Source organism: Lagenorhynchus albirostris, chromosome 1, assembly GCF_949774975.1.
Source record: "Lagenorhynchus albirostris chromosome 1, mLagAlb1.1, whole genome shotgun sequence".
Taxonomy (NCBI): Eukaryota; Metazoa; Chordata; class Mammalia; order Artiodactyla; family Delphinidae; genus Lagenorhynchus; species Lagenorhynchus albirostris.
The window spans coordinates 37,659,624-37,672,821 of record NC_083095.1 but is presented as its reverse complement, the minus strand read 5'-3'; the positions used below and the strand labels follow the sequence as shown (position 1 = coordinate 37,672,821).

Genomic DNA, 13,198 nt, shown 5'->3' with positions numbered 1-13,198 from the left:
CTTTTAATATTTACTAAGTCTTTCAATCAGCAAAATGTATTGAGTACCTCTTCTCTACATGGCACTGGTCTAAGGGGAAGCAAAAACACAAAAGCATAAGGGTTTAATATTAAGGTTGATACAATGAGTAGGAGAGAAACCACATAGAGGTACATGACTGCAGTACATGAGCAGCAAGTGGTAATTACCATAAGATAGAAACAAAACTGTTGGTTATTCATGTAGCTATCCTTTCATAAAAATACAGGTAGAATGATGATAAACATGCTATTTTATAATTTGCTCTTTTTCACTTAAGAATATACCTGCATCGGCACATATGTATCTACTTTGTTCTTTTTACTGGGTAAATGATAATTTTCTTCCTTTCTGGTAATGTGGAAGGTTTATGATCTCCTTTTTAAAACTTTCTTATGGCTTAACAGATGCTTTTTAACTTTAAATAGTGTACCTAAATTGCTGCTTTTTGAATTATCAACTTAAAAAATGAAACCATATCATGTGTAGTAATTTAATTTACATATACATACATTCTTTCATTCGACAAGTGTAGTAATTTAATTTACATACACATACATTCATTCTTTCATTTGACAAGTATTGACTAAGTGCCTTCTACTTGTGTGGTATTATTCTAGGAGCGAGGAACCCAGTGACCGACCAAAACAAATCCTTGCTCTTTAGAATTTATGTTCTTTGCCTGTCTAATCTAGAAGGATGCACAGGAAATTGTTAATTAACGTTGTCTCTGGGGAAGGAAAATGGGTGTGTGGGGAAAGTTAAGATTAACTTTGAATTCTGTTACTGTTTATAAAACATGTTTTATGAGGATTATATATTACTTCCTAATACTAATAATGATTAAAAAAAAAAGACCCAACAAAGTATTGTGGTAGGCCAGAGCCAGAAGAGATTATTTCTGTTTCACAAAGGGGATATTTGAACAGGATATGTCTCATTTTAACAAATGTTGATCGAATGCCCCCCATGTGCATTGTGCTGGGTGCTGGGGTTTCTGTGAATGCAGAGGGATGCGGGAGGATTAGCCAGTCCAGAGGGTACATAGCATGTTGATTCAGAAAAGAGAGCAACTTAACTGGGGAGCTGCATATATTCTAGTTTGGCTAGAGAAGTAGGATGTAAGTGGGGAAGTCATGGGGGATGAGTCAGGAAAAAGTTGATTGGAGTCAAATTCTGAGTGACCTAGAATGTTAGGCTAAGAATCTATAATTTATTCATTAAGGAATTAGGGAGTGATCAAAAGATTTTAATGAGGAGAGTGAAAGATCCAAGTAATAAATCTGGTGCCATGTGCAATAAGCCTGTTATCAATAACCCAGCAATAGAAAGGGAAGAAGGGAAATTCCTGGATAGAGAAGGTTGCAAAGCCTCCTTGGTGACCTCATGCAGTAGAGAACATTCTTGGAGAAGCCACATTGTAAGAATTTGTTGCTCTGTGTTTAAGTGAAAATGTCAATTAGAGATTCTCATGACTGGGTAACTGCCTTTGAACTCTTACTACCAGGGAGGACTGCTGGAGTCAACATTTTAGATGAACTTTTGTGGAGACTGGACCTTGCTGAGACACAGTGGCCTTGGTAGTTTAATAATGAGATTTATAATGAACTTAAAATCTACACTCTTTAATTGAGCTTAACTCAATTTGTTTTCATTTAAGTTCCCTTCCAGCTAAGGATATGAGTTGCCAGCTCACAAAAGGCAGATTGAATAAGAACAAAGTCAGAGATTAAATGTATTTTTATGGTAATGACACCTAGAGAAAACCTTTTCCTTCTATGCCTTTCTGAAACTCAGCCAGATATTTTCCAAGAATGATAATCTAGGATAGCCATATGGGCCTGAATGAAATTCACTGACTACATTTTCCTGCATTTTATATATTTCTTATTTGCCTTAAAAATCAGAATAGAGAATTTCTCATTCTCTATTCCTTGGCATTTTAAGAAACTCATCCTTATGATAGATTTTATTATTTTCTGTCTGTTTTTGTCTTTTTCTGTCCCTGATGTCTGCTGATTAAATGGTCTTTTTCTCATTACTCAGCCATAAAAAAAGAGTGAAATAATGCTATTTGCAGCAACATGGTTGGACCTGGAGATTATCATACAAAGTGAAGTAAGTCAGACAGAGAAAGACAAATTTCATATAATATCACTTAAATGTGGAATCTAAGAAATGGTACAAATGAACTTATTTACAAAACAGAAACAGACTCACAGACTTAGAAAACAAACTTATGATTACCAAAGGGGAAAGGTGGGGAGAGAGGGATAAATTAGGAGGTTGGCATTAACAGATACATACTACTATATATAAAATAGATAATCAACAGGGACATACTGTATAGCACAGGGGAACTCTACACAATACTCTGTAATTGCCTATATGGGAAAAGAATCTGAAAAACAACAGATATTTGTGTATGTATAACTGAATCACTTTGCTGCACACCTGAAACTAACACAACATTGTAAATCAGCTATATTCCAATATAAAATAAAAATTAAATTAAAAAAATAGGGGCTTCCCTGGTGGCGCAGTGGTTGAGAATCTGCCTGCTAATGCAGGGGACACAGGTTCGAGCCCTGGTCTGGGAGGATCCCACATGCTGGGGAGCAACTGGGCCCGTGAGCCACAACTACTGAGCCTGCGCGTCTGGAGCCTGTGCTCCGCAACAAGAGAGGCCGCGATTGTGAGAGGCCTGCGCACGGCGATGGAGAGTGGCCCCCACTTGCCACAACTAGAGAAAGCCCTCGCACAGAAACGAGGACCCAACACAGCAAAAATAATTAATTAATAAACTCGTACCCCCAACGTCTTAAAAAAATAAAAAATAAAAAATAAATAAATAAAAGGTCCTGTTCTCTTTATGTCATTTTGAGAAGAGTTTTATTATTTCATTAGAAAGTTACTCTGGAAATTAAAAAATAAAACCCAACATTAAAAAAAAATCTCACCCACTCAAATTAAGTTGCTTTAAAGCATGTGGCTCTCAATTATTTTTTTCCCCAATGGGTCAGCTTTTGAAAAGAACAAAAGGTTACTTATCCTGCTATAGGGGGAGCTATTTGGCTCTGGTTCCTGTTGAATTAATACCACTTTTCAGGGATAAGGCAGTATGAAAATGTGAGAAAAGTGTGTCAAGGGATAAGTGACATGGCACAGATGAAACCATTTAATTGAGTAGTCATAAAGGTGTTTAATTGCACCTGGGACATCTTTGTCTGCTGTTAGCAAGGGTCCTTGTTGCATTTGAAGGGTTGATTTCCAGGATGAAGAGGTGAACAATGTGTTAGTTAAAAGCCATGAAGTTTAAAAACCTTTTCCTGAGGGTTTCATTTGCTAACTGGAGAGTTCGGGTCGGGATTTGTTCTGCCTGCTCCTCTTATTGTTTTTCCCCTTGTTTCTCTTAGATTTTAATCAGTTTAGGACAGGGATAACTTAAGGTTTTCATTGGAAATTTTTGGTTATTTTAAATTTATGTCCCTATCAGAGGTCAGTCCAACCTATGTGAGACTAGGTGCTCCAAGTTGAGCAGTCCATATAGAGCCCTCATATGCTGCCTGTTTTCTCAGCCTAGGAAAGTTCACAGTCCTCAGTTTGCTCAGTACCAAGACCCCTTTTGTCCAGCATCACATGGAAGTGATCATGTGATCCCTCATCTTTCTTGGAAATAGTTCAGAATGACTGAGGTTTCCAGGTGGATGTGCAATACTCAAACTCCTTGGGCACACAGTGCTCCTTTACATTCCTTTTTGTGCCAGCATTTCACCCCCTCTATGGTCATTCCTTTCTCCCACAATAATTCCCCTAACGTTAGTGTAGACTCTCTGTCCTGGACCTGGTGGTATTCCTGGTTAGTTTCTTCTCCATACTTTACACCTAGAAAGAAAAAAAAATCCCTCTTGGCTCCTTCAGGATAAAGAAGAGAGCCCTCGGGCTTCCCAGGTGGCGCAGTGGTTGAGAGTCCGCCTGCCGATGCAGGGGACGCGGGTTCGTGCCCCGGTCCGGGAGGATCCCACATGCCGTGGAGCGGCTGGGCCCGTGAGCCATGTCCACTGAGCCTGCGCGTCCGGAGCCTGTGCTCCGCAACGGGAGCGGCCACAGCAGTGAGAGGCCCACGTACCGCAAAAAAAAAAAAAAAAAAAAGCCCTCTTTGTTTGTTTTCCTTGTTGTTTGTTTTGTTTTGAATTTCTGCTTTTTTGTAATAATGAAATAGTCCCTTCCTGCTTATACACGTGGCCTTGATTAATGTACTTTGTGCGCATGTAACTTGATCCTGGAAACATAAAAACTTGTTCTGTAGTTTTCTCTATGGAGGAACAAAGTTAGCTCTCAACACATTTTTTGGTAAGCGTCAGTACATGTTTAAAATTTATTGTCTTATCATCTGCTGATTCTAGGGAAACAATGAAAACATGAGTAACGTTTTGAATTATAGGACAAAATTATGGTTCTTTATAATTCTTTTTTTTAAAAATTTTATTTATTTATTTATTTTTGGCTGCCTTGGATCTTCACTGGGGCGCAAGAGCTTTCTCTAGCTGTGGCGAGCGGGGGCTACTCTTCATTGTGGTGCACGAGCTTCTCATTGCGGTGGCTTCTCTTGTTGCGGAGCATGGGCTCTAGGCATGCGGGCTTCAGTAGTTGTGGCACGTGGGCACAATAGTTGTGGCTCATGGGCTCTAGAGCGCAGGCTCAGTAATTGTGGCACATGGGCTTAGTTGCTCCGCGGCATGTGGAATCTTCCCGGACCGGGGCACGAACCCGTGTCCCCTGCATCGGCAGGCAGACTCTCAACCACTGCGCCACCAGGGAAGTCCCCTGAATATATTTTGAAGGTGGATGTAAGAGGATTTCCCGAGGCATTGGACATGAAGTGTGAGAGAAAGAGAGAAGCCAACCTGTGATGGAGGAGGAAGACAGAGAGTATAGGGGCCTGCAAGCAGAAGGAGAGAGTGATTATCTGTACTGAATGCTGCTGATTGCTCCAGAAAGATGAAGACTGAGAATCGATCATTGGTTTTAGTGGGGGCTGGGGGTGTTGTTGATGAACTCGATTCATGGTGACCTTGATGAAAGAGTAGTTTCAGCGGAATGGTAAGGGCATGATTGGTGTGGGTTCAGTTAAGAGAGAAGGAGGAGGGGACCTGGAGACCAGGAACATAGACAAATCTATTTGAGGAGTTTTGCCACAATGGACCTGTACCTGATGGGGTCAAAAGAGGGTTGTTTTTTGTTTTTAGTTTTAGATGGGCGAATTAATAGCATGGATCAGTACTAATGGGAATGGTCTTGGGTCGGGGAGAGGATAATACAGGAGAGAAAGGAGTAAAAGGTCCTGGAGTAGCTCCAAAGGGATGAGACCTGGTGAATGAGGGAAGGAAGGGATTGGCTTTAGGTCTGAGCAAGGCTGGCTCACCCATGCTAACAGGCAGGAGGCAGAGCCTTTTGATAGGTTACTAGACAAGGGAGTAGATGATCCCTAAGTGTCCTGGGGAAGCAAGGTCTCAGCTGAGAGTAAGGATGGGAGGGGAGGCGTTGGGAGTTTGAGAAAAAAGGAGAGGGTGTGAAATTGCTGTCTAGAGGAGTGGGAGAGGGCAGTGTATTATGACTTCCAGGCAGCATTGAGGGCCTACTTGACGGTCACGATGAGACTGGTCAGCAGTTACGGATTTCCTTCCAGCCACATTCAGCAGCGTGCGTGCAGGTATGAGTGAGCAGAGAGTGGTGATGAAGAGCACACAGCAGAATGATAGGTGCAAGGGAATGTTTGTAATAATTGATCGTGGAATTTACAATGGATAAGGATGAAAGGAAGGAGACCAAGGGGGCGAGGGACAGTGTAAAACTGGCAGAATTGATGGCTTGGAGTTGCTGATGGACTCCAAGGATTGTTGGAGTTGAGACACTAGTGAGAATCAACTGAAAAGATAGGGAATGATGTTCAGAGATGGGGATGCATGAACTCAAGATCATGAGTTGTAGTTATTAGTAATGACAAGGTCAGGGTATAACCATGACAGTGAGTGGTTGAGGCAGAGCAGAAGACACATTTATTGGAGAAGAATTTAAGAAACAGAGAGGCCAGAAGTTTGGAAGTTTCACCAGTATGTGTATTGAAATTACGAAGAATTAGGGGTCACATTGGAAAGAGCAACAGTGGGGAAGGAACTAAAACCTTTGAGAAATGATGAGGAATGACAGAGGTAAGTAGATGACTGTAATAGTGGGGACTCTCTGATGCCGTGAGAGTTAAAGCTGGAGCATTTCAGGGACAAAGAGAGTGGAAAATGATCTGGAAGTAGCAGCGAAGAGCAAGGAACTAGTGGTCCAAGGTCTGTAAGAGAAAGCAATGCTGTCACTTGGGAGGGCTGTGGGGAAAGCAGAGTTCTGGGTTAGGGTGGAGGTTCAATTAGAGCAGAAAGGTGAAGAGGGTAGTGGGCACGTAGGGGATTTCGCTGATTGTCTGTTATGGATTTCAGCATCAGTGAAGGGTTTCAGGAGTTAAGGAGAGGTGGGAGATGAGAAAAATTGGGGGACGTGCAGTCTTTTGGAAATTAGAGGGAGAATGGAGGGGGACCTGAGTGTGTGAACTGTGTGTGTGTGTGAGGGGCAAAGGCACAGTGAGATGAGATCTGGTGAGCCCGCGGTAGGTGGTGGGAACAAGGCTGTAAGCATTAGGCACAGGGAGGAGTGGGTGTCTGGATTGCTCTCACCCCTGTCCAGTAGGATGAGGAGATCTGGGGAAATGGAAAGACAGTCCTGTGTGCAGGGGAACCCCTGGCCTCAGGGCTGAGGGTGTCTGCTGGAGCCGAGGGGCTAGAGGTGAGGGGAAGAATGGTGTTGGGATGGAGCTCTCTCCTGCCCTGGGAAGGAAGGAAGGATCCACACCGAGTGTTCCGATCTTTCCCTGGACTCCTGCCTGGTTAGTAATAGTGAGAGCTAGCACTTCTGTGTTTCCTTGGTGCAAGGGTCTGTTCACTTTGAGTGAACCACTAACAGTCTCTAGCGGTGAGTGCTTATCACCTTATTCCACGAGGAACCTGCCCCACGTCACACAGCTACTCAGTAACACAGGCAGGATTTGAACTCAGGTCTCTCTGATTCTAATTGCAGCTGATTGACAGTTAATTCAGTGACAATATATTCTTCATGATAAATGTCAAGACTAAACTGCCGCAAATTTATGAGCCCTTTAAAATGTATTCAGATGTTCTGGGTTTATCTGAAGTACCGTGTGGTGTTGGCTTAGACTGCAAGTCCATTTGGATTAGAAACCCTTTTTTTTTTCTTCACAAAAGAAAAAAAAAGTTCTTTTTTTTCTTCACAGGTTCTTGTACAGCACTGTCAAGGTCATGTAGGGGCTAATTCTTTTGTTGGTAAAATATTAAAAACCGTTGTCTCTTGCAGTTAAACGGTGGCTTTGAGAAATATCTTATTTCAACGTGCTATATTTCCAAAACACTTCTTGGACAAACACCTGAAATTTAAACTAAGTCCTAGAATGTATATAAGATTGTGAGATACACACACGTACCCAGAGTGACAGACCTTTGAAACGTTGATTTGTTCAAATGGTTTCTGAGGCTTCTCGTTTTCTAACTGCTATTGTCCTTTTTAAATAGCTGAACAGGAAGACACTCAGAAGAAAACCTTCACATGCTGGGTAAACTCACAGTTGGCAAAGGTGAGGAAAAAGAGAGCAAATCAAGCTATAAATATATATTTAAGTGATTCCTCCTGTTCCTTCAGTTTTGGTCCCCAAATGGCACTGGTGACATGTAAAAGGTTGAAAAAATGTGCTGAATGTCACCTTGATCTTGTTTTGATGTATGTGTTATTCTTTTCCAACACGAAAAGGGGGCATTTTTGTTAAGGATATGGGAGACAGTGCTAGAAAATATTTAAAGCAGTAACATCTCTTTTATCAAATGAAATTGTAAGAAGAAGTCATATATGTTGAGTGTTATGTTAGACACTGTTGTAAGTACTTTAAATGTACTGACCACTCGTTATGTTTCAGTGACTTCACAACATCCTGAGACAGATAGTATTGTTTGTGTTTAGAGAACAAGGAAACTAAGGTACAGAGACATTGTGTGACTTCTCCAAGGTCCCACAGCTTACAAGTGATCGTGCTGGGATGCAAACCCAGGCAGTCTGGACCCAGAGGCCTTGATCTTAATCTCTGTGCTATCCTGGCCTTCAGTGATCCAGGTGCCCGGAATAACCTAGATACAAAATGAGTGAGCCTCTTCACCCAGGCTACCCATCCCAGCACAGTGCTTGTCATTCTAAAAAGAGGAAATTCATAAACAGGTTACTCTGGACATGTAATCTCCCCAAAGGGGTCACTATTGGCTGATTCTGAGCATCGTGAATGCCACTTCCCTGCACAAGTTTTAAGCTCTCAGTGAAAGCTGAAAGAGTGTTTTGTCACTGGAAATTTGCTGTGAGATAAATTCACTACTTTCCTTATCATGTTTTGATATGGAACTTTGTGTGTTTTCTACATTCTGTTAATTAAGAAGAAAATCACGACTGAATCTTAGCTTTTGCAAAGATGCAAAAGCACATGTATGAGATTCTTAAAAGTTATCGTGTTTTTGGACCAAAGTTTCAGTGATTACTTTTCTTGTGACCTTTTGTAGCACACCCCTCCCTCAGTTGTATCGGACCTATTCGCAGACATTAAAAAGGGTCATGTCCTCCTGGACCTGCTGGAAGTACTCTCAGGACAACAGTTGGTAAGCTTTTAAAACAACATTAAGAAATTTTGTGGATTAAAAAAAAAAAATGACATTTGTGAGTAATATATTTTGCTTGAATTTCATAGCCTCGAGATAAAGGATCTAATACATTCCAGTGTAGAAGCAATATAGAACATGCCCTGAGATTCCTAAAAAACCGATCAGTGAGTATGAAATTCACATGAAAATTCATTGGGGAGATAAATGCTGTGAAATATTTTCTCCTTTTAACATGCGTTTCTTTTTTTTCCAGATCAAACTAATAAATATTCACGTTACCGATATTATAGATGGAAACCCATCCATTATTCTTGGCCTAATTTGGACAATTATACTGCACTTTCATGTAAGTAGTTTGATGATATGAAAAGTATTCCTGTTCTAATTACCACAGTATGAAATAAGTGTAATGCAATAAGTGTGACTTGATGCTAGAGCTTCTTCCAGAAATAGGACCCTCTGGAAGTCTTGTCAGGTGGAAAATATATAGCAGACCCTTTGCCACTTATGTTATTCTTCAATTGAAAATTGAATGCTGAATTATCATGATATCCTGAAATATCCATGGTATCAGCACCAGTCTGAATAGAACTTGCCATGGTAAATTTTTGCTTATTATTGTTTATTTACTCTGTCAGAAGAGAGAATAGGAAGCTTCTGGAGTAAATTCTTGAAAATTAACCCATTAAACTTGGTTAAATCTCCCTATTTTTGAGGTCCCTTGTCTAATCTAATAATCCTGCAACATCTAGCTCTGTCCCAAGACTGACTCATAGCTTTCATTTCATTCCACAAATATTTTTGAGCACCTACTTTGTGCTAACTGTTGTGCTGGGACAGTAAGAAAATAACAGGGCGCACTTCCCTGGTGGCACAGTGGTTAAGTATCCACCTGCCAATGTAGGGGACACGGGTTCAATCCCTGGTCTGGAAGATCCCACATGCCGTGGAGCAACTAAGCCCGTGTGCCACAACTACTGAGCCTGTGCTCTAGAGCCCGTGCGCTGTAACTGCTGAGCCCCACACGCTGCAGCTAATGAAGCCTTCGCACTCTGGGCCCCGTGTGCCGCAACTACTGAGCCCATGTGCTGAAACTACTGAAGCCCACACACCTAGAGCCCATGCTGTGCAACAAGAGAAGCCACTGAAACGAGAAGCCCGTGCACTGCAACGAAGAGTAGCCCTCGCTCACTGCAACTAGAGAAAGCCCGCACACAGCAATGAAGACCCAACGCAGCCAAAAAAAACAAAAAGAAAGAAAGAAAATAACAGGGAATAAGTAGGTTATAGTCCTGACTTTATGACACTTATGGCTGATAAATACATTCTTTCAGGCCTGGGATTTTGAATTAGTGCGTATTTTCTGTAGCTACTTAAAAACTTATATGTTCAGGGGCTTCCCTGGTGGCACAGTGGTTGAGAGTCCGCCTGCCAATGCAGGGGACACGGGTTTGTGTCCCGGTCTGGGAAGATCCCACGTGCCGTGGAGCAACTAAGCCCATTCGCGACAACTACTGAGCCTGCGCTCTAGAGCCCGCGAGCCACAACTACTGAACCCGCATGTGACAACTACTGAAGCCCACGTGCCTAGAGCCCGTGCTCCACAACAAGAGAAGCCACTGCAATGAGAAGCCTGTGCACCTAAATGAAGAGTAGCCCCCACTCGCCGCAGCTAGAGAAAGCCCGCAGGCAGCAACGAAGACCCAACACAGCCAAAAATAAATAAATTAAAAAAAAAAGAATCAATTTAAAGTTTTGTTTTAATATTGTAAATAAACTTTCGTCAAAAGTATACAACACACAGAGAAAACTGCACAAATCTTAAATGTAGAGCTTGATGAATTTTTGGAAATTAAACACATCCACGTAACCACCATTTAACTGAAGATAAGATGATAGAATATTGCCAGCATCCCAGAGCCCCCAGGTCTTTCTCCCAGTCACTGCCCTCCTTCCCTAAAGATAACCGCTACTTTGATCTTTATCATTGGTTAGTTTAGCATTTTAAACTCCATATAAACAGAATTATAACTGAATTATTTTGCATACACTATATAATAGTCTTTTCTACCTGACTTATTTCACTTAACATCATGTCTGTGAGATTCATCCTCTTGAGGCAGGTATCAGTGGGTCTTTCTTTTCCATTGCTGTATATGAATATACCATTGCATGAATATACCAGAACTTATTTACCATTCTACTGTTGACGGACATTTCTTTTGCTGCCAATTTTAAGCTATTATGAATAAAGCTGCTAAAAACATTCTTGTATATGCCCTTTGGTGGTACAAGCCCTTACTTCTGTTGCATATTTATCTAGGACTGGAACTGCTGGGCTGCAGGGCATGTGATCTCCAGCTTTAGTAGATACTGCCAAACAGTTTTTCAAACTTGTTGTGATTTACACTGTTACCAGAGTTTAAGAGTTGCTTGCTCCAATCCTTGCTAATACTTGGCATTAAAAACTTTTATTTTAGCTATGCTGTTGTGTATAATGATTTTTAGAAGTTTTAAAATGTATTCTGGATACAAGTCCTTTGTTGGGTATATATAAATTGCAAATATCTTCTCTGACTCTGTGGGCTTGCTTTCTCAAATCTTTAATGAACAGACATTCATAATTTTAATGTAGTTCACATTTATCAGCTTCTTTTTTTTTTTGGTGGCTAGTACTTTTTATGTCCTTTAAAGAATTCTTTCCCTTTGCCAGTACCATGGAGATATTCTCTTATGTTATTTTCTAGAATAGTTCTGTCCAATAGGACTTTCTGCAGTGATGGAAATGTTCTGTACCTGCACTGGACAGAACAGTAGCCACTAGCCACTTGTGGCTATTGAACACTTGGCATGTGACTAGTATGACTGAGGAACTAAATTTTAAAGTTTATTTAATTTAAATTTAAATAGCCACATGTGGCTAGCGGCTATCATATTGGACAGCACATTTCTAAAAGCTTAATCATTTCACGGTTTACTTTTAGCTCTACAATCTTTCAAGAATGAATTGATTTGTTTGAGTATGTTATGTTAAGGCAATTAAGATTTTTTTTTCCATATGGCTATCCAGTTGATCCAACACTAATTGTTGAAGAGACCATCATTTTCCTACTGCACTGTAGTATCACCTTCATAAATCGAGTAGTCATATAGGTATGGCTCCATTTTCAGATTGTCTGTTCTGTCCCATTATTTATCCTTGTACCAATACTATACTACATTAATTTCTGTAGCTGTACAGTCAGTCTTGATATCTGATATTGTGGTTTTCCAACTCGTTCTTCAAGATTATCTTGGCTTCTTTGCTCTTTGTATTTCCGTGTATATATTTTTTTGAGATGTAATTGACATATACCATTGTGTAAGCTTAAGGTAGATAACATGTTGATTTGATAGTCATACAAATTTTATAAGAAACTTGTTAATTTACACACACGTAACCTGCTGGAATTTTAATGAGGATTGATTGAATGTATAGAATCATTTGGAAAAAGCTGACATCTTTTAAATAATGCAGTTTTTTTTTTGTTTTTTTGTTTTTTTTTTTGCGGTATGCGGGCCTCTCACTGTTGTGGCCTCTCCCGTTGCGGAGCACAGGCTCCGGACGCGCAGGCTCAGCAGCCATGGCTCACGGGCCCAGCCGCTCCGCGGCATGTGGGATCTTCCCGGACCGGGGCACGAACCTGTGTCCCCTGCATCGGCAGGCGGACTCTCAACCACTGCACCACCAGGGAAGCCCCTAAATAATGCATCTTTTAACCCATGAATATAACATTTTCATTTTTGTTCTGTTCAAAATATTTTCAAATTTTCATTATGATTTCTCATTTGACCCATGGGCTCTATCACAATCTATGGCTTAATTTCCAAATATTTGGAAGTTTGTTATGTCTTCACTAGTACTGATTTCTAGCTCAATTTCAGTGTGGTTGGAAAATATAATCTGAATTATTTCAGTCCTTCAAAATTGCTGTGGCTTGCTTTATGGCTCAGCATGGTCAATTTTGGTAAATATTCTATATGCACTGGGAAAGAATGTTGATTCTGCCATTTTAGGTGCAATGGGGTATGTCAACCAGATCAAATTTGTTCATTGTATTGGTCACACCTACTATTATTGGTTATCTGGTGAGTCTGTCAATCATTGAAAGAAGTGTACATCTTTCAATAATACTTCTATTATATTTCTGGATTTATCTTTTTATTTTGTTGTTTTGTTTTGTTTTGTTTTGTTTGCGGTACGCGGGCCTCTCACTGTTGTGGCCCCTCCCGCCGCAGAGCACAGGCTCCGGACGCACAAGCTCAGCGGCCATGGCTCACGAGCCCAGCCGCTCCGCGGCATGCGGGATCTTCCCAGACCGGGGCATGAACCCGTGTCCCCTGCATTGGCAGGCAGACACCCAATCACTGCGCCACCAGGGAAG

At 41.0% G+C, this 13,198-nt stretch overlaps 1 protein-coding gene across 1 annotated transcript in view; it reads left to right on the top strand.

Annotated features, from left to right (window-relative positions):
• Nucleotides 1–13,198, top strand: part of SYNE2 (spectrin repeat containing nuclear envelope protein 2) — a 329,548-nt gene that overhangs the window by 75,776 nt on the left and 240,574 nt on the right. The window contains exons 4-7 of the mRNA XM_060141612.1: nt 7,650–7,711; nt 8,676–8,771; nt 8,861–8,938; nt 9,028–9,120. Of these exons, the coding sequence (XP_059997595.1) occupies nt 7,650–7,711; nt 8,676–8,771; nt 8,861–8,938; nt 9,028–9,120 (329 nt within the window). The remainder of the gene's footprint in view (nt 1–7,649; nt 7,712–8,675; nt 8,772–8,860; nt 8,939–9,027; nt 9,121–13,198) is intronic.